Consider the following 19,173-nt stretch of genomic DNA (forward strand, 5'->3'; position numbering starts at 1 on the left):
GGTTTGCCGGAGTCAAGAAGACGCTCAATATGAGTTATGCATCTTGCTCAACTTTATTAGTTTCTAACACTACTTGTATAGAACCGATACACATGCATATTCGTAAAGCAGAAATATAATTGGTTAGTAGTCTCTAAACGCGTGCAGTTCTCACACCCCTAATTATCATGACTAAAATAAGCATTCTATCCATGTAGCTAATTGTGTTGCTGTGCTTCAGCCTTGTAGTTTGTTACTCCCTATATTCCCATACCGGTCCCTATCTTTCTCGGCCCTGCACCTGCTTTCCCAGGAGCTGTAGCTTGTTACAGCCACGGCCTGTTGGCACAACATAATTACTTGGTCTCAGGATTCACGAATAGCTCAAGGCTACCTTTCTTGTTAACTTCAGCACAGCGACTTCAGCACAATTCTGATTACAGGCCTATTCTAATACCAGGCCTGGATTGTGCAGATCTTCAGAGATTCTAAGGCCACGCTTCTGCAGCCATTCTTCTACACCTCCTGAGGCTTTGCCACCGCTGCAGACAAGCCACTGGGTTTGGCATCGCTGGGCTGCCTTGGTCACTGCCTCCGTTTGCTCCCCGGTCCCAGGCACCACAGCATCTCTGCATGTGTCCCCAGCACGGGTCATGCCGTGACTCTCAGCCGGGGAGGTGGGGGTGGTCACCCCCAGCTCATTCCAACTCTTTTCCCTTCCAGGGATTCTGCTCCTGGCTCATTTCTATCTACCAGATGAAGTAAGTGTGTGTCCTCAGCATCACGGCTGTGCCCCACCGCTGCCAGCCCCTCGGGAGACAGTGCCCACAGGTGGTGGCCCATCACCTGGGGCTGCTGGGAGCAGCGGCAGAGGAGACCCCTCTTAAAACATCCCCCCTGGAGAGAAAGCAGAGGGCTCACCTCTGTGTTTCCTCCTGCACCTGGATCCTGTCCCAAAGAAAAGGGCTTCTACCTCTTCTGGTAGGAGCCAGTCCTGAACGGAAAGGCAGCCCGAGGGCTGTTCCTGCCCCTCATTCCCTCTGTGCCCAAACCTCATGTGCCACACGCAGGATGCCATGAGTTGGTGTGGGTTGTGTGAGGCTGGAGCAGCCAGTGTCCCCAGGGTGGGAGGTGGTGGGAAGGCACCACCAGTGCTCACCCCCACCCGCCTCTCCCCCAGGGACGAGGAGATTCAGAGCAAGTGTGGGATCGACGCCACCACCTACCTCTCCTTCCAGCGGCACCTCCTGGTCCTGCTGATGCTGGTCTGTGTGCTCTCCGTGGCTGTCATCCTGCCTGTCAACTTCTCGGGGGACCTCCTGGGTAGGTGCTTCCCCAGTCATGGGGTGGCTCAGGAGTGTGGTGCAAGCTCCCCCAGCCTCAGGGCGAGCACTGTGCCGCTGGGATGGAGTGCAGAACTCCTCTGTCAGGAGGCCCCACGTGAGCAGGAACCCACCATCAGCCGTGGGACAGGGGAACGCAAAAGGCAGGCAGCTTCAAGGCAGTGGGGGCTTGGTGGGGACCTAGGAGATGGAAAGAGGGAGCAAAGACCAGAGCCACTAACCCTGTGAGCATGGATCTGCACTGGATTCCTCTAACCTCCCACTTCTCCTCTTCCCCTGCAGGACACAATCCCACCCACTTTGGTCGGACGACCATCGCCAACATCCCAACCCAGTATGTGGCTCCCGTGTCTTGGGGGGGCTGTGGGTGCTGCCGCTGTGGTGGGCACTGCTGGGAGCACCCAGGCATGGCACTCACCACAGCCCCGTGCTGGGGATGGGGACGGGTCCACGGGAGAAGCATGCTGCTCATGGTAGCTCTCCTATCTGTCTGCACCATGCGTGAGCACAGCCACAGCGACCAGCACGCTGGCACTGCTCGCCTCACCCCACTGCCAGCTGAAGTGCTCTTGAGGGCACTGGGCAGCCTCATACCTGTAATATCTCAGCAAACACCCTGGATGCTGCCCCTCACATCCCTAGGGTGGGGGTCCAGCAGCTGGCTCAGGGAGCTCCTGCTGGGTGGTGGTGGTGGTCGTGGGTGAGATGCTGAGCCCCAGGCAGGTCTGCCTGCCACAGCACTCACTGATCCCCTCTTCCCCTCCTCCAGGGACCGTCTCCTGTGGCTGCACAGCATCTTCGCCCTCATCTATTTCATCCTCACCGTCCTCTGCATGGCTCATCACTCTGTCCACCTTGAATACAGAGAGAATGAGAAGGTGAGCAACCACCCCTGCTCCAGCCCTGCCTTGTTTGGTGCTAATGGACAACTTTGTGCTTTATGGAAAAGGTGGTCCCAGAAGGTAGGGAGAGCTTTATAAACAGCCTGGGAGTGGGCAGGCAGGGAAAGATATGGCTGGTTTTCTCCAGCTTCTGGAGAAAGCCTGGCAGCCTGGAGGCAGATCTCTCTCTCTTGCTGCCTGGTCTCTCGACATTGAAGCTCTGCTGTGTCCATCTGGGAAGCAGCAGTGTCCATCTGTGCCCCGGGGTCTGGGCGTGGGCATTGGGGACAGCTGTGCTGACCAGTCTCCAGGGTGGCAGGTGGTGCCAGGCTCCCTTCTGCCTTCCCAGTGGCTGGGCAAGCAGGGTAGCAGCAAGATGTCCCACAGATCCTCTGCCCACCCACCGCCTCTGCCCCTTCCTCTCCCCCAGGTTGCCCGGACACTGATGGTTACCCACATCCCCAAGGAGATCACAGACCCTTCCCTTATCATCAAGCATTTCCAGTGAGTAGCGGTGTGCCGCAGCCTTGCCGGGTGGCTGGCAGGTGGGTGGCAGGGGCTGTCCCCGTCCCCCAGCTCCTGGTTCTACCATGTCCCTGTCCCCACAGCGAGGCTTATCCCAGCTGCACCGTCACCAATGTCCAGTTCTGCTTTGATGTGCGCAAGCTGATGAAGCTGGATGCAGAGAGGTGAGTGCGTGCAGGTCCCCGTTGCCTCTGCAGATGGGCGTACTGCTCCTGCCCACCGTGCTGAGGGACCCAGTCTGTCTGTCTGTCTGCCGCTCCCCAAATGACCCTCACCCCCACTGGCTTCCCGGTAGGCGCAAGGCAATGAAGGGGCGGCTTTACTTCACCACCAAGGCGCAGAAAGAAGGGAAGATCATGATCAAAACCCACCCTTGCGCCCGCATCTTCTGCTGCCGCTTCTGTGGCTTTGAGCAGGTAGGAGGGTGGGGACAGGGCTGCAGGCAGCACATCCCCACCACGGCTGAGTACGGCAGCTTGCCCGTGCCCCAGCCCCACCAGCGTGGCACAGCCCCGGCTGCTTCCGCAGGTGGACGCCGAGCAGTACTACGGGGAGCTGGAGGAGAAGCTCACGGATGAGTTCAATGCTGAGCGCAACCGCATCACACTCAAGCGGCTTGACATGGCCTTCGTCACCTTCCAGGATGAGCGAATGACAGCTGTGTGAGTGCCTCTCGTGCAACAGGCACGGGGACATCCGCTGCTGCTGGGGAACTGGGGCACCTCGCCAGCTTCTCCAGCCAAAGCCAGATGATGGGTCTGTCTTCTCTGTGCCACTGTCATCTGCGGCGATGGCCGCTCTGTTGGTGCTGTGGGAAGGGTCTCACAAGAAGTGGGCAGGGGGTCCTGAACCCTTGGTTTTGACCTGACCCCTGGCTCCCTCCTCCTGCAGGATTTTGAAGGACTACAGCCACATCCAGTGCCGCAAGCACCCTCAGCAGTCCTCTGTCACCACCGTGGTCAAGTCACACCACTGGGGTGTTCACTATGCCCCTGCACCCAGCGATATCATCTGGTGAACCTCTGTGGTGGGAGGAAGGGGGGCGAGCAGCCAGGGAGAGCCCATGCCTGTAGCTATAGGGAGCCCATGTAGCTGTAGGGAACCTGTGCCCATGTCTATAGGGCACTTTCCCAGGGTGACAGGGGCTGACAATCTCTCCTGTAGCCATGGCAGAAGTCAGCAGGGGTGACTGGAGTGATCACCTCATGGGTGGCAGGGCTTGGTCAGGAGACGTTTGGGGTGCTGGCCAGGCTCTGATTTCTCCAGCCTGACTCCAAAGCCTTCTGGTGGTACAGACTCCCCTGCAGCCACTCTGTGGTCCTGGGGGCTCTGCAGGTGACAGTGCAGCAGCGCGGGGATGGGGAGAGGGTGAGCAATGGCTGCCGGGAAGGTTGGTGTGGGTGGTGGGAGGCAGAGGTTCGGGGAGCTGGAGTGGGAGGCCCAGGACACATGGCTTTTCCTCCACACCATGTCTGACTTGTGCTTTCCTCTCACAGGGAGAATTTATCAGTCCGTGGCACATCCTGGTGGGTACGGTTCATCCTCCTTAATATCTGCCTCTTCGTCCTTCTCTTCTTCCTCACCACACCAGCCATCATCGTCAACACTATGGACATGTTCAATGTCACACACCCTGTGGAGAGCCTCAAGGTAGTCCCTGGGGCCCTATGCCAGTTTTCCCAAAGGGTCTCCATTTCCAGGTTTGTCCGTGACGGGGTGGGGCACCAGCTCTACACTGGCCCAAGAAGATGAACCACACGATGGGCATCGATAAGAGGCAAGGAGTGGCCATGCCCCTGCTTGCCATCCATCCCCTTCTTGTTGTGTTTCCAGTGGCAGAGCCCTGGGGCACCTGTGTAAACCTGAGCTTTGCTGCTGGTGTCCATGGAGGAGGGCACGTTGGTGTCTGTGCGAGATGATAGGGGTGGGAAGAGCTCCAGGAGATGTTAGGAGCTGCCAGCAGCACATCTCCTTCCTGCTGATTGACCTGTGAGCTGTTGGGTGGGCACTGCGGCTCAGAGCGTGCCCGTGGTGCCTTTGGCTAGCCTCAAGCTCTTATCTCCTGAAACAAACGCCCCTGCTCAGGGAGGGGATGCCCCCACCTGCCCGTTGCACACACCATCCTGTGCCAGGAGGCCCAGGGAGCTGCCTCCGGCATGGCTGAGCTCTGACAGGCTCCTGAGGGGGTGTCTGGCATCTCTCCTCTTGCAGAACCCCATCATCACTCAGTTCTTGCCCACACTGCTGCTCTGGGCCTTCTCTGTCTTCCTGCCCTTTCTTGTCTACTACTCGGCATTCTTCGAGTCGCACTGGACAAGGTAAGGGGGCTGGCCCCCATACTGCCCCAGGGCTGCGGTGGGTGGGAGGAACCTCGGTAGGACTGGTGTGACCCAACCTGCAGGGAGGCAGGTAGTGGAGCGGCAGGCCCGCCCCCCAGAACCAGATGGGTGGTGCTCTCCATGGGAAAGAGCCCCAAGTCCATGCCCGAAGGAGCCGTTTCCTTGCCATAGCCCTGCACACTTCCAGGCTGCTGACAAAGGCAGGCAGAGCTGGTTTTAAGATGGCTCTGAAGGAGTTTGTGAAAGGGATGCTGTGACAGTGAACTGGCAGCGGCAGGGCCGTGGTCCTGCCTTGGATGGCACATCCCAGCGGTGCTCCCAGCCCTCCAAGGCCAAGGACGCTCAAAGTCTCCCAGCAAAGCTCCTACAATGTGCTTTCTCTGTCTTGACCGTCCACCAGCCCCAACCCCAGTGCCTGGTCTGCTGAGACCTTACAGGAGCTTTATCATCACCTCCCTTCCTTTTCCTGGGGGAAATGGGGGCTCCTGAACCCTGATGTAGACACCCAGCTGCCTCCTGGTGGGTGTCTGCACCAGCAAGGGTGGTAGCAGAGGGCAGGGATGAAGGAGGTGAGAGGCTGGGAGGACAAGAGCTTTCACTACAGCACATTGCTCATGGTGACTCTCCCCAGCCTGGGAGAAACTTTGCAAGGTGGCAGTAGATGCACACATCAAATGCGCGTGGCTTCCTGGGGTTGGGAATAACTCCTCGGTGAGAAGCGAGACCCATCCCAACCTCTCCCCCTTGGAAAAGTGCAACGTTCTCCTCTTGACTCCCCTCTGCAGGTCCAGTGAAAATCAGCTCACCATGCACAAGTGCTTTTTCTTCCTGGTGTTCATGGTCATCATCCTGCCCTCGCTGGGGCTGAGCAGGTACAGACCACCCTGCTGCACTGCTCTCCCTGCTCCCCGGCAGCCAGGAGGGCACCCTTGCCCCCCGCCGGCCACCCCCAGGGGACTAGGGGTGCACCACTGCTGAAACACAGCTGGCCCTGGGAGGGAACACTGGCTCTTTAGCCATGCCTCACTGCTCCCAGATGGTCACGGACAGACAGCTTCCCTGCGGAGGGGAGCAGAGCAGCTTGCCAGGCTGCCGCGGCTGACCCAAGGGTGCTGGTGGCACCCTGCCCTGCTTGGGGTCAGCCCTTAGCAGACCCTGAAAGGACCAGGTCTGGGATCTGCGCAGCCCCGGCTGCGGCGGTGTGGACCGTCCGGGAGGCGAGCACCCGTGTGGCAGTGGTCCTGTGTGGCAGAAGGGGCTGCTCTGACAGTGTAGGGTCCAGAGGGTCTCGCCCACCCAGGGCAGGGGAAAGCGTGCACCCGCAGGGTGCCCCCGCAACTGCTCTGTAACTCCCCCTCTTTCTGAACTGCTTCTATTCTCCTCCCTCCAGCCTGGACCTTTTTTTCCGCTGGCTCTTCGACACCCACTTTCTGGATGAGGCTGATATCAAGTTCCAGTGAGTAGTAGGGAGCTCCTGGACCTGCCAGGCAAGCAGGACCACCCAACACCAGCCCCCGGTGGCTCTCCCGGCTGCCTGCCTCTCACCTTCTGCATCCCTGGGGCAGGTGTGTTTTCCTCCCGGACAATGGCGCTTTCTTTGTCAACTACGTCGTCACCTCCAGCTTGATTGGGACGGCCATGGAGCTGCTCCGCATCCCAGGCCTCCTTGTCTACACCGCCCGCCTCTGCTTTGCCAAGTCTGAGCCTGAGCGGCTCCATGTCAAGCGGGTACGTGGCTCTGGTCAGCCCTGAGCCTACACAACCCCCAGCACAGCAGGGATGCACTCGCTGGAAACTCAGGCTGTCTTGGTCCTATGGGGAGGCTTGAGGGGACTTCTCCAGGCCTTGTAGGGGCTAATGGGGGGAGGCAATCATGTGGGCCAGGGTGCAAAAGCAAGTGCAGCCTTTGCAGCAGCACGGGCAGTAATGACGCTGTTGGTTGTGCCCCAGAGCCAAGCCTACCAGTTCCAGTTTGGACTAGAGTATGCCTGGACCTGCTGCATCTTCTCCGTCGTCATGACCTACAGCATCACCTGCCCCATCATCGTCCCCTTCGGTGAGTATGATCCCATGCTCGTGGTCCTGCTGCCCCCAGCCATGCAAAGAACAGCCTGTCCCAACCCCAGCAGCAGCATGGGAGCACAAGCTTCCCACACGGTACAGGAAGACACCCTTGGGCATCATCTCCTGGGCCTGCCCTGCTGTCCTTGCCCCCTGGCTGTCCCCAGTGTCCTCCCCCTAAATGGCCCCTCTCCTCCCACCAGGGCTGCTCTACATGCTGCTCAAGCACATGGTTGACCGGTACAACATTTACTATGTGTACATCCCCACCAAGCTGAACCAGCGCCTCCACGTTGCTGCCATCAGCCAGGTGGTGGTGGCCCCCATCCTCTGCATCTTCTGGCTGCTCTTCTTCTCCGTCCTGCGTCTCGGTAGGGAAGATGGGGGCTGCTCCCGGCCACTGCTGAGGGTCACATCTGATGTCTGGGGGGACAAGCTGCTGGTGTCACCCCTGAATTAGGCAGGGCAGGGAGGGTGGGGAGTGGGGAAGGGATGCTGGAGACCTGGCAGATGAGGGGGGTATCAATCAGCTACTGTTTTGGGAAGGGGGTTGAGAGCTTGTAAGACCCAAAACAGGCACCAGCCGGAGGCTCAGCTGGACATGCAGCAGGTCCTTGAAGACTCCTGTGCTGCCCCAGTGTCTCTGTGCTCTAGGTCCCACCCGCCCTGTCACCCTCTTCACCTTTGTGGTCCTCCTCTCCTGCATCTTCTTCTCCTTCTTTGGCCTCTGCCTGAAGAAGCTGCAGCCACGGAAACCCTCCAGCTACCAGGTAAGTGCAGGCAGCTACCTGTCCTGTTCCCTCATCCCAGTACGTCCCCTCCTCAGCTCTCTGGGGTGCACTCGCCATGGGGAGTCTGAAGCGGTGCTTGGCTGCACCCCTGGCTTCAGCTGGGGCCCCCCAAACTGTTGTTTCATCCTGGCCTCCCTCTCCCCAGATGTCTGACCAGTCTGAGGGCGCCTTCAACGATGTGGAGCGGAGCAGCGTTTCCTCCACCCCCAACTCCAACGTGAGTAGCCCTCCCCAGCCCTGCCGTGGCCACCCCTCCTCGCTGTCCTGGGCCCTGACCCCCCACTGCCCCCTGGGGCAGCTCTTCGTGGCCACTGTCCTGCAGGAGCCCGAGCTGAGCCTGACACCGGCAGCCTCCCCCGCACACCAGTCCTATGGCACCATGGGCAACCATCTGGAACCAGCAGAGGACGGGGAGGATGGGGGGCTGCAGAGCTTCGAGACGGAGCTGGAGTCAGTGGAGAGCGAGTACAGGAGTGGCCCCGTGATGGAGAGCCAAACCCGCTACCAGTGAGCATCCCCACCACCGGGGCGAGGACTGGCCATGCCAGGAGTGGAGGACATGCCGTGGGGTAGGAAGGAGCCTTCCCAGCACTTGTGGGGGCCACCTTGTTGACAGGGCGAGGGGATGACAGGACTGATGTGAGGGGGAGACCCCATTGCATGGGAGGTGGCGGGAGGCTCTGCCGGTCCCTTCCGCTGCCCGGACCGGCTCAGCCCCTGCTGTGCCCCCCCCTCCCCACCTGCCTCTTCCAGCCCATCGCGGGGAGGAAGGGGTGCAGTCGTGTGGGGAGAGGACCTGTCTGAGAGGCCATGCTTTTGGAAGCAGGAGAGAGGCCCCTCCGTGAGGGGAAGCGGCCCAGACAGCTCATACAAATGTCCCCGCCCCCACACTGTCCCGTGGGTCCTCAGTGGCAGGGGACGGCCACCCCCAACCTTTGCTTCCCACATCACCCACTGCTGGCGGTGGCCATGCCGCTGCCGCCCCCGTGGCTTTGCCAGTTAAAGCAGGGACTGCTGAGCCACCTGCGCTTTGGCAGAGGAGGCGAGTGCCCGGGGCTGCTCCCACAGCAGCCATCAAAATGCAAGCCCAGCTCTTCCCTGCCCTCCCACCCCATTCCTCCCTCGAGCCCGGCTCTTCCCCTCCCTCCCCCCCCCCATCCCTCTGTCCCTGCTGCACCATGCCTGCACCCTTGGGTCCTCAGGGAGGAGCAGAAGGTCAAGGGATGAGTGTGTTTAATAGCTGTGAGAGCAGCTCCTCGTCATCTCGCACCCCCTGGCAGCATCCCCCTTGTGCTCGCACTCTCCCTGGGGCTGGTCATGGGACCCCGCATGTCTTCATCCTGTTGCTACAGAAATGGGGGAGGCTGGCAGGATCCCGGCCTCGGGGTCCTGGTCCACCGCATCCTGCCCTTGCCCACCAGCCGCAGCCATGGGATGCTCCCCCAGCAGCCACATCACCTCTCCAGCGTGAGTCCTGCTGTGGTCAGTGTAAATGCGCCAGCTCCTGCCTGGGCAGCATCCCTGGGGTTTTCCAGCTCATCTGCAACATCCATGGAGGCCCCTGGGGATGACGGCAGATCCTCGCCCTGCTCAGCTCCCCTCCCACCAGGCCAGCCCCCCTGGGCACGCTGGCCCCTCGCTCAGCCTCACAGCTGATTTTCCTGCTCCTGATTTTCCTGCTGGCTGTAGAGCAATTCTAGTCACCATCCCGGGGCCGTGCAGGGAGGGCAGGGATGACGATGCAGCTCTGCTGGCACCAGGGCTGTGAGCATGGGGAGTGCCACTGTGCAAAGGCAGGTGCTCGGCCATGGCACTGCTCAGGTTACTGGTGCCACTGGGGGGGGGGGGGGGGGGGAGGGGCATGGGGTGCCAGTATTGGGCAGGGGGCTTACAAGGCAGCCCAGCAGCGAGCTGTGCGTCTCTGTTGGACTCAGGTGGATCCTGGGACATCCCATGGGGCTGGTGGGTCTCCGTTCCTGCATGTTGGGGCACACTAGCTGTGGAGCGGTTGCCTCGGCAGAGCCTTGAGCTCAGCTGCTCCCTCCCAACCCCAAAAAGCACCCTGCGGGGCTCACGGCTCCCTGCCCAGGTGCCCCTGGGGCTGCCTACGGTTCAGCCAGCCGCTGCCCTCACTGCCTGCTCCGGGGGCAGCTCTGTCTGGGGTGGGACGGGGGGATGCTGATGGCCTCTCTCCAGGTGGGAAGCAAGTGCCTGCGAGCGGCACTGTGTCCTTGGGAGCTCAGGCTGCTGGTCTGATTGCCCTTGGCTGCCCCGCTGTAGGAATGTGCCAGAGGTCTGTACCTTCTCGTGATTTATTGCTATGACCGTGCCTTGAATAAAATGACTTCACCCAGCTGCTGTCTGGTGTCATCACCCCGTGCATCCTGCCTTGTGCCAGGAGAGGGGGGACCCTCACTGCTGGAGCCTGCGAAAGTACCCCAGCCCCTTTCCCCAGCTGCAGGCTGCTTTTGACCCGTACTGTGGATATCTTGCAGAGACTTCAGGGGTGAGGAGCCCACTTGGACACCTCCCCACTTGCAGGCACCTTGCTGCCCACCACGGTCCCCACAAAAGCAAAGGCCAGTGAGTGGACTGAAGCAGCAAAGGCATGGGAGAGCACCCCCCTGAGTCCCCTCGGAAAGGCCGGCACAGCCTTTGGCACCACCCCAACACTGGGAATGGGGTGCAGCCCCAGGACAGGCATGTGCCTCCCCTACCTGTCCTCCGCCGGCTCCCACCCCACGGGCAGGGCTGGCTCAGGACACCACCAAAGGGGCACACATTATTGCCCAGAGGGAGCAGGAGGGGAACCTGGAGCTTTTCTGGGACCACAGCAAAGAGCAGGGGCAGTGGGGGGTACCCATCCCATCTTGGGATGGAGCAGATGTTCCCGAAGCTGAACTGACCAGCGAGTCCCGGGGAAGGGGGTGAACACCATTCTGGAAGCCCTTCTCTAGGTTTTGAGCAGACAGCACTCTTTTGCTCTCCCCTCCTCCCTCCCAAAACACATTCTTTACACCTGCATCCCTACTTGAATGATTTGCCTCTGGTTTCAGCAGGTCCCTCCTGCCATCTCCTCCATGGCTCCCCTGGGGTCAGCCCTGCCTGGCCTCCAGCAAGGGGCACAGGGTGGGCTTCTCTTTGGGTAAAAACCTGGAAAATTTAAAAAAACCACTCCTCTCATCACACACACCCAGAGAGGCCCCTCAGGGTTTGTAATTAACGGTAAACGGGGCTCAATGCGGGGCCTCGCTGGTGCGGGGGAGCTGCGGCAGAAGCCCTGGCTGTGAGTGAGGGCTGTAATTGCCCCCCAGCCGGCGGTTCCCCTGGCCCTCATGCCAGGGAAGCTCATGGCAGCCTGACGAGGCTTTGCAAGCCCCATCACCCCGTGCCCCCACCACGCTGCCCCTCAGAAACCCACTCACCTGATTACAGCCAGTGCGTAGAGAAGTCCCTCTCAGCCGGGGCTGAGCAATTGCTCGGTGCCGGGAGCATCCCTGCCGGGCAGCAGCCAAGGCAAATGGGTGCTCTGGGGGTGCCGTGGCAAACCTCCATGCTGGCCCTTCCCTGCAGCACTGGGGTTGGGCTCCCACCCCCAGGCCTGAGGCTAGCAGCTCTGTTCCAGGCCGGGAAGAGCTGGAAATATTATTTTAGTAACAAACCGCAAGGAGGGTTTCTTTGCCTTCAAAACATCACCCAAGGCAGAGCAGCGCAGCTTTCCCAGCATGCTCACCTGTGGCAGGGCTGGGATTTCCAGCCCTTAGGAGATGCTATTACAGACCCTGAGCTGGCTTCCCTGCCCTAGGGACTATCCTTCTTCAGTGCCAAGTCCCCAGTTCCGCCAGGGCTGGAAACGTACCATTTCGAAGGTAGAACACGCCCTGGGAAGGGGCAGCCAGGACCCCCTGCATCCCCAGGGGCTGCTCCCTGGGGCAGGGCTGCTGGGGTGGCTCAGCAGCGTGGCTGGCAGGGTGGATGCTGCATGGAGCTGGCAGCGCTTCACTGCCAGGCTGTGCCCTGCTGCCGCGGGCAGCCAGCAGCGGGTGAGCCGATGATATCTCAAAGAACAAAAGCAGCAGCTGAACAACAGAAAAGGGATTTTAGGCTGATTGCTTAAAACTCTAATTCCATTAGAGATCATTAAATTTGAAGGGTAATGAGCAATCAGCAGCAGGACACCTTTGCTAGCCCCTCCGCCGCTTACCCATTCAATTACTGTGTACAAAAGCTCCCAAAAGATATTTGGTGCTGGATGCCTTCTCACATCAGTCAAGCTGGACTATACAAGCGCTCCCAGTGACCAGTATCTCCAAAGCTAGAGCCAACAAGAAACCAGTAAATACCCTTCTCCGTCTTTTTTTTTTTTTGGAGGCAGGGGGGTCTTGCTTGGGCCTTTTATATTAAAATAAGCATAAGGCAGCAAGAAGGGCTGAGACTCACTGTTGTTGTTTATTAAACAGTACAGCTGGGTATAAGAGGCACACAGAGGAGTTCAGTTCTCTTGGGAGTTACACAAAACGTGGTACAGAAGAGAAGTCAAGGAGCTGGGAAAGCTAGAGGGAGCGGGGATGGTTTGGGGCAGTAACACCCACATCCCATCCATCACGCAGCTGCCTACTTGTCACACAGAGCCAGCAGGTCCCCCCACGATGCCGAAGGCTGATGCCCCAGAACAGGGTTGCAAAGAGGACGTCGCCATTCCCAAACCCTCCTGCCCAACACTGTGCTGTCACAACTAGCATCTCCCCCCCGGCTCCTCCATCCCTCGCTGCCTGGTCACCTGACCCAGCCGCCAGGACACACACCACCACGTGGCAGGACTGCAGGAGCAGAGCCTGGTACCACAGGGAGGACAGCGAGCATCCCACCTCGGGCTGTTCACTGCCTGTTCCACAACACCCCTCAGCTCCCCTCCCAAGCACAGCTGGAGGGCTCCTCGCTTGCTGGAAGCCCACGGCCACCACCAGGCCTGGTGGCAGGGAAGTAGAGCCCCAGTTCAGACGGCACTCCACCGTCCTCTCTACAACGTGGGGCTGGGAGACCTCAGCTGCAGCTGCGAGGAGCAGGCAGCCCTCTCCTGCCCCAGAGTGGAGGACATCTAAGTATAGGAGGAACGTGCTTCTAGAACAGCATCATCCCAGCCCTCAACACCAGGCTTCACGTGCCCTGAAGGAGCAGCAAAAAAAGGGTGCTGTCTGTAACTGAATACTTGCTCCATGTCCTTGCCCTGGGGCTAGTGATAGCTGGAAACGTGGTTCTGCCTGTCCTACAGTGACTTCCCCATGAAGATGAACTCTTCTCCAAAGTGCTCAAGTTCAGCTCCCCCCAGAGCCCTCAGATGCTGCCTCTCAGCCATTTCCTAAGATTTCTTCCAGCAGATGCTGTCTTCTCACTCCTGTCCTGACACAGCACTGCTGCACACACCTAACTGGTTGCCTCGCTCTGCTCCATAGCAGCTGTGCCTTGAGTATGGCGGGGAGGGATTACTAAAGGGTGAGGAGCTCTGCAGATGGGCACTGCGTGCAGCTGGGAAGCACTCCAGGTCCTGACAGCATCAGCAGAGAAATTCCAGCTATCCTTCCTCTGGCCAAGAGCCAGAACAATTTCTGGAAGCTGTTGCCATGACATGGTTGCAACCTTCATTTTTATTTTAAGACCTCTTTTCCTTGTATTTACTTCATTCTCCTTAACACAAAGCAGTAAAGAGCCACCACTGCCGCTGCCTTTCAGCTGGCTCCGAGGTTAAACCAACCAGCCAAACCAAGACAAAGCCTTTCAGCTGGCAGCCCGGACCCACTAAAAACAGCCTCACATTGGGGTTAACGTGACCTCACTGCTTGAAGCATCCCTAAGGAAACACACCGAGTTGTGGCCAACCTGACATGAGGAAAAGGCATGGGTCCCATCCAGGGGAGAGGCAAGGCAGAAGAGAGCACCAGGATTAACCATCTGGTAGTGATGTGTTGGCGAAGGGAGAGGGGGAAAAGCTCCCTGCAAGGGTCGGGGAGGACAGCGGCACAGCACGGCCAGCTCCCACCTCTGCTGCCTCTGCCCTTGGAGGGAGCCACATCCACCATTGCCAGAGCTGAACTGGGCACAGCAGTGCAGGAGGAGCGAGCAGTGCCAGACCAGCCAGGTCTTGAGTGCGGCAAATAGAATCTTGGGTAAATACGTCTGACACTAGCTGTCATCTAACTAGGGTTGGTAGCAAGAGGAGGGAAGACAAGCCAGCTAAAAACCAGAGCAGGTACGTGGGTGTTGGTGCTCCAGCTAGCCCGAAGGAACTTGGGGCAGGCAACGTACCTGTGCTGCAGCACTCCCAGGCTTCGCTGCAGACATACCCTGCCAGCCCTTAGCAAAGGCAGAGATGTGGTCGTGTCGAAGCAAGGCAGAATCACTGGGAGAGCCCCGAAGCACACGTGACTGGAGAAGACAGCGATAGGCTGGTGCACAGAGAAAGACAGAGGTGGAGAGAGGCAGAGAGCGTGGCGTGAGTGCTCCCCTTGCCCAGGACCACTGCGTGGTCAGGGATGGGGATGGCTGGCAGGATCTAGTCCCCTTTCTGGGAGGGTCCCCAGCCACGTTGCATGGCTTTCACCACAGCACCGTAGAGTTTGCTCCAAGCCTCCCGCACATCTGGGCTGAAGGCAGTGCCAAGGCATTTCTCCAGCATGTACATCAAGGACTCGCCAACAGTCTGCAAACCAAACAGGGAGGCAGTCAAGCTCAGCACTGGGGGACGACACATAGCCCCTTCTCTCACTTCACCACCTTTTTGGACTTCTCCCATTTCAGGGCAGCTGTTCCTCTTCCACCAACAGGGCCAGGCCACCTCATCCCTGGCTGCCCCTTCCCCAGCCCTATGCTGGCCCTGACCCCACACCCCACACTCTGGGTGAGCAGGGAGTACAGGCAGGGAGCAAGGGCTGACACAGCACATGTAACGCCAGGGGAGAGATACACATCCATCTTCCGTGGCTCCCAGATGCAGGTGGCCAGCCCTGTCCACTGGCATAGCAGCAGATCAACAAAGCCGAGCAATGCCCTGATGCCAAGCCAGTGGGTCAGACCCCAGGCTGGATGCTCAAGGTCTGCCTCGCAGGCTTCTCCACAAGGCGCTGCTCCTCACAGGGCTGCAAACAGCCCCATCCAGGAGCACTCACACACTGAGCACAGGGCTGCTGGGGATCAGTACCCCAAGCAAAGGGGACCCTGCTCCCTCTGAAGAGGACCAAAGCTAGCAAGGGAGCCATGCACTGGTTAGAAACCTTTCCTTCAACCTGCCATTGCCCGCTGCTTTATTCAGCATTTCTGTTCATGCTTGATGGCAGGAGAGGAGTAAGCAAGGGTGTAATACAGAGGACACTCCTGTCTTAGTGCCATCAAGGAAGCAGGGGCTGAAATGCAGCAACCCCACCTCCGTGCAGACACAGAGAGAGGTGGGTGCTCCCTTTCCCAGATGCAGTGTGGTCTCCCCAGAGCATTTGATGCAGAGATCCAGGGCCCAGGGCAAAGGCTGAGCCTGCATCCCTGTGTCACAGGAGAGACTGCAGTGCCCTAAACTGTGGTCCTCTTTGAACAGGGGAAATGCCGTGCTCCACTCTATCCTTTCTCCCTGGGCTTACTGGGGGAGGGCATAAAGCAAGGGGAGCTCAAGGGTTTTCCCTGATCAAGCCAACATCACTACACTGGTATCAGTCGCTCGGGGGCTGCCCTGAGCCATCAGCTTTCTCTCCAGCCAGCTGAACCCAGCAAGTGGGTGCACAGGGATAGGGACAGCCAAGGGCAGCCACAGCGGGACAAGAGAGGATGTCTCACCGAGAAAGATTCGACCTTCACACCAACTGCCTGGTGCTTCTTGCCAAGGTTGCAGAGATACTCTTCCAGGCAGGACAAGTTCTCCAGGTGGTTCACAGCAGCATCGATCACCAGCATCACCTGCAGGAGCACAGAGGCAGAACAGCATGAACAGCAAGGTGCTGCTGCCCTCCCAGAGAAACAGAGTCTGACCCTTTTGCTTCCCCCTTCTCAGTTCGACCACCTCCCAGCCCAGCAGATGCCCCCTGAGCTTTCCTTTGCTCTGCTGTGATCAGTGCGTCACATCAGTGAGGCATGCTGGCAGCAGCACATACCACATCCTTCCATAAGACGCTGCCAGAGGTGTCACAGCAAGCAGCATTGTTGAGCTCCCTGTCCCAGAGGGGGTAAACAGCCCTAGAGCAGATCAGTTACAAATTAAGACATAATGCTGATGCAGTCACTAGTCATCTTAGGACCCCAGAACAACTGCAGGGGAGCCCTGGAAGATGTCAGGGCTAGAGTTTCCAACTGGAAGTTGCCAAAATGGTGTAATTGTGAATAAGGCAACTCCAATCCTAAGATCAGCCAAGGTATTTTGAGGAGATGGGGTAGATGGTACAGCTGTGAGACCTGGTCTGGTAAAGCATATACCACCATGGTCTCCCAGGACCATGAAGAGTATGGTAACCAGACAGAGAAGGGTTAACGAGGGATGAAGGGAACAGACACACTAAATTAGAAGGAGATATTAAAGCCAGGGCATAGTTAGCTTGACAAAGCCAAGAGGTGATAGAATTGTGCTCTCTAATTTCAACAGGCAAATTATCTCCAACAAGAGCAAAGAGCTATTTCAGCTCAAGGCAATAATAGCAGAAGTAAAAATGGACTTAACTTTGCCAATAAACAGAGGCTGGAAAATAACAAAAAGCTTGCAGCGATTAGAGGAGCGCAGTCCTGAAACAGCCTCTTACAGGGAGTAAACACAGGCAAACGAGGCACCAAACTGGTTTAAAGATGGAGCCAGACAGTTTATGAAGTCATCTTCCAGCCATGGCTGTGCTCTACCCCAGTGTATCTACTCATCAGGGCTCCGCAAATGGTCTCTGCTGCACCAGGTATAATTCTGCCCGTGCTTGGGCTCCTCCAGATAACAGCAGAACTGCTCCTCTCCCTGTTTTGGGGGGAGGTGAATGCGTATCACAGCATTCCCCCAGAGGCTATGCAAGAGATACTGTGGGACTTCCGGCTCTGCAGCTGCAACAGCAGCATCTCCACGGGAGTGGGTCTGTGGGAGCAGCCTGACCCACTGCCCAGCTCTGTGCCACCTCCTGGTCAGGATGTGGCCAAGCAGAGGGCTTCAGTCCTTGTCTGGCCAGAAGTGAGCTCATTGAGGCACTTCAGCCGTAGAAGAACGGGGCTTCCAACTTTCACAAAAGGCAATCCACACTCAGAAGGCGGCGTGGAAATCAGCATGGTGCTTCTTATCCACCACAGCGTACACCCTCATCCCCTCCCCACTGTGGTAGGGCACTTTATCCTGGTAACAGTACCTTCTGCTAGCATGACTAACCCCCTGCAGTCACCATCTCAGGAGATTTCCCATGCATCCCCCAGTCAGATAGACCACAGCCCCAAGCCATCACCTAAGGGCTACCTCCTCCACAGAGGCTGCGCTCCAGCCCCTCTCTAACCTTCTTGATGTGATCCAAGAACTCGGGGGCAGAGAGGCACTCCTGAGGGCTGGCAAACTGCTTGCAGTTGTACTGGAAAAGGGGCAACAGGTCAGGGTCCAAGTCAAACAGCCTGCAACAGCAAAAGAGAAACCCCCATCTTCTCAATTCCTCAGCTTTATTTAGAGTCCTGCTCTCCCCAGGAACAACCCCATCAGCAGCACACCTGCAGCCCTGCCTCTGCCTCCCTCTTCACCTGTAAAGGACCCTGAAGTTCTGAAGAGTCTCAGCTTGGGGCAATCTCTGTTTCCCCAGCCCACAGCCCCAGCTCTCAGACACATGTTTATGGCACCCGAGGACCAGCCCAGCTCACTGCAGTTCCTCCCAGCCTGGCCTCAAAGTCTTGGTTGTCATCTCATGACGACATGATCCCCTTGAGTCTCAAAGCTCCCAAATCCAGGGAAGGCCTGCAAGCTCCAGCAGCTGGCTTTCCTATTTGAACAAGGTGGGCATGTACAAACTCAGCTAACGCCCCACTCTCCCACATCATCACCAGCTCCCTTAGCCTCCCTGCCGGTGTATGCCAGGGTCTCAGTAGCAGCCATGCAGGCAGATCTAAGAGGCTCATGCTGTCCATGGATGCCACAGGGAGTTCAGGGAAGCCAGCCTCTCTTCTCCCCATACTGCACGCTAAACTACCGCATCTCTCTCCCCTCCACTAAAAGTCCTGAACAACGATGCTGTCGCTGCTCTCAGCCCTGCTCTGCAAGGTTTGGCTCCCACCTGCTACACCCCGCTCCAGAAGCTGGTCATCAACAACCTAGTCATCCTTTTTAAACGACTTTTCATAGATTATTCCCCCCGGCCTTTTTTTTCTTTTCCCATAATGGAGACATTAATGTACCCAGGGGAGGCAGGGAGGCAGGTGTCTGCCGTTCCCCTGGCACGGCGTCTCCCCCCCCCCCCGGGGCCAGGGGGCTGCCGGCCGGGGGGCAGCAGGAGCGCCCCTCCACACGCTCCCCGGCACCGGGCGCCCCCCAGCAGCACAAGCCCCGGTGACAGGGCGGGGGGAGCGGCGGGCAGAAGCGCACGGAACGGCCCGCCGCCTCCCTCCATCTCCCCGTAACAAAGTTCTCGCTGGCGGGGGCGGGGAGGGGGGGAGCCGCCCGGAGCGGGCACCTTCCCCGCGGGGGAGGGGGGGTCCAGCCCCCCGCGGGCCGCCAGCCCCGGGAGCCCCGGGAAGCGGGGGCCGAGCCCGTCCGCCGCCGCCGCCCCGCTCACCTGGTGAAGAGGACGAGGCCGTGCTGCACCGGGCTGCCGCTCAGCCGCCGCCAGCTCTCCCGGATCAGCGCCCGCTGCCTGCCAGACAGCCCCATCCCGCTCGCCATGGCGGGGCCGGGGACCTGCCCCTCGCCGCCCGCGGCCGGGCGCTGGCACCGCTGGCGGAGGGGCCGCCGAGCGGCAGCCGCCCGCCCCTCGCTCCGCCGCTGCCCCCCGCTCACCTGGGGGGGCCGCCCCCGCGCCCCCCGCCGCGCCGGGCACCCGCGCTCCGCCCGCCGCCAGCCCGGCGCCCCTCGCCCGGCCTTCCCCGCCGCCCCGCCGGTCAGGATTTAGGTTTCCCACTCGGGGGAAGGGCAGGAAAATTCAGAAACAAATGCCCAGCCACCGCCAGGGCGGGCAGAAAGTTCAGCTCCTTCACGGCTGACATTTCCCCAGCGCCCTGGTTTTCCAAGCCGAGCAGCGCGGCGGAGCGGTGCCGGCGAGGGACCACCGCGACCCGGCTG

At 59.3% G+C, this 19,173-nt stretch overlaps 3 protein-coding genes across 10 annotated transcripts in view; 1 reads left to right on the forward strand and 2 right to left on the reverse strand.

Annotated features, from left to right (window-relative positions):
- TMEM63C (transmembrane protein 63C) overlaps window positions 1–8,970 on the forward strand; it is a 32,997-nt gene extending 24,027 nt beyond the window's left edge. For all 4 annotated transcript variants that reach the window (XM_037395931.1, XM_037395933.1, XM_037395932.1 and 1 more), the window contains exons 6-24: window positions 703–740; window positions 1,160–1,302; window positions 1,605–1,656; window positions 2,092–2,200; window positions 2,634–2,707; window positions 2,812–2,892; window positions 3,024–3,144; window positions 3,257–3,390; window positions 3,620–3,742; window positions 4,225–4,378; window positions 4,940–5,046; window positions 5,853–5,939; window positions 6,458–6,523; window positions 6,633–6,795; window positions 7,018–7,123; window positions 7,332–7,499; window positions 7,783–7,898; window positions 8,065–8,136; window positions 8,218–8,970. In XM_037395931.1, coding sequence (XP_037251828.1) covers window positions 703–740; window positions 1,160–1,302; window positions 1,605–1,656; window positions 2,092–2,200; window positions 2,634–2,707; window positions 2,812–2,892; window positions 3,024–3,144; window positions 3,257–3,390; window positions 3,620–3,742; window positions 4,225–4,378; window positions 4,940–5,046; window positions 5,853–5,939; window positions 6,458–6,523; window positions 6,633–6,795; window positions 7,018–7,123; window positions 7,332–7,499; window positions 7,783–7,898; window positions 8,065–8,136; window positions 8,218–8,430 — 2,127 coding nt within the window. In that variant the 3' untranslated portion in view covers window positions 8,431–8,970. The remainder of the gene's footprint in view (window positions 1–702; window positions 741–1,159; window positions 1,303–1,604; window positions 1,657–2,091; window positions 2,201–2,633; window positions 2,708–2,811; window positions 2,893–3,023; window positions 3,145–3,256; window positions 3,391–3,619; window positions 3,743–4,224; window positions 4,379–4,939; window positions 5,047–5,852; window positions 5,940–6,457; window positions 6,524–6,632; window positions 6,796–7,017; window positions 7,124–7,331; window positions 7,500–7,782; window positions 7,899–8,064; window positions 8,137–8,217) is intronic.
- Window positions 8,971–12,349: 3,379 nt separating this feature from the next.
- NGB (neuroglobin) lies at window positions 12,350–18,895 on the reverse strand. Of its 2 annotated transcripts, XR_005105250.1 has the most exons (5): window positions 18,671–18,895; window positions 17,411–17,522; window positions 15,738–15,857; window positions 14,223–14,616; window positions 12,350–13,085 (listed from the first exon to the last, which is right to left on the reverse strand). XR_005105250.1 is itself a non-coding variant. In XM_037394199.1 (4 exons), exons 1-4 carry the CDS (start codon window positions 18,775–18,777, stop codon window positions 14,470–14,472), a joined length of 486 nt encoding a protein of 161 aa, XP_037250096.1. In that variant the 5' UTR covers window positions 18,778–18,895; the 3' UTR covers window positions 12,350–14,469. The 2 variants fall into 2 exon arrangements, 1 of the variants encoding a protein (XP_037250096.1); XM_037394199.1 differs by having other exon boundaries at window positions 12,350–14,616.
- Window positions 17,419–19,173, reverse strand: part of POMT2 (protein O-mannosyltransferase 2) — a 38,876-nt gene continuing 37,121 nt past the window's right edge. For all 4 annotated transcript variants that reach the window (XR_005105245.1, XR_005105244.1, XR_005105243.1 and 1 more), the window contains one exon: window positions 17,419–17,522. The gene's annotated coding sequence lies outside the window, so the exon portion shown is untranslated. The remainder of the gene's footprint in view (window positions 17,523–19,173) is intronic.

This window comes from Falco rusticolus, chromosome 7 (assembly GCF_015220075.1).
Source record: "Falco rusticolus isolate bFalRus1 chromosome 7, bFalRus1.pri, whole genome shotgun sequence".
Taxonomy (NCBI): domain Eukaryota; kingdom Metazoa; phylum Chordata; class Aves; order Falconiformes; family Falconidae; genus Falco; species Falco rusticolus.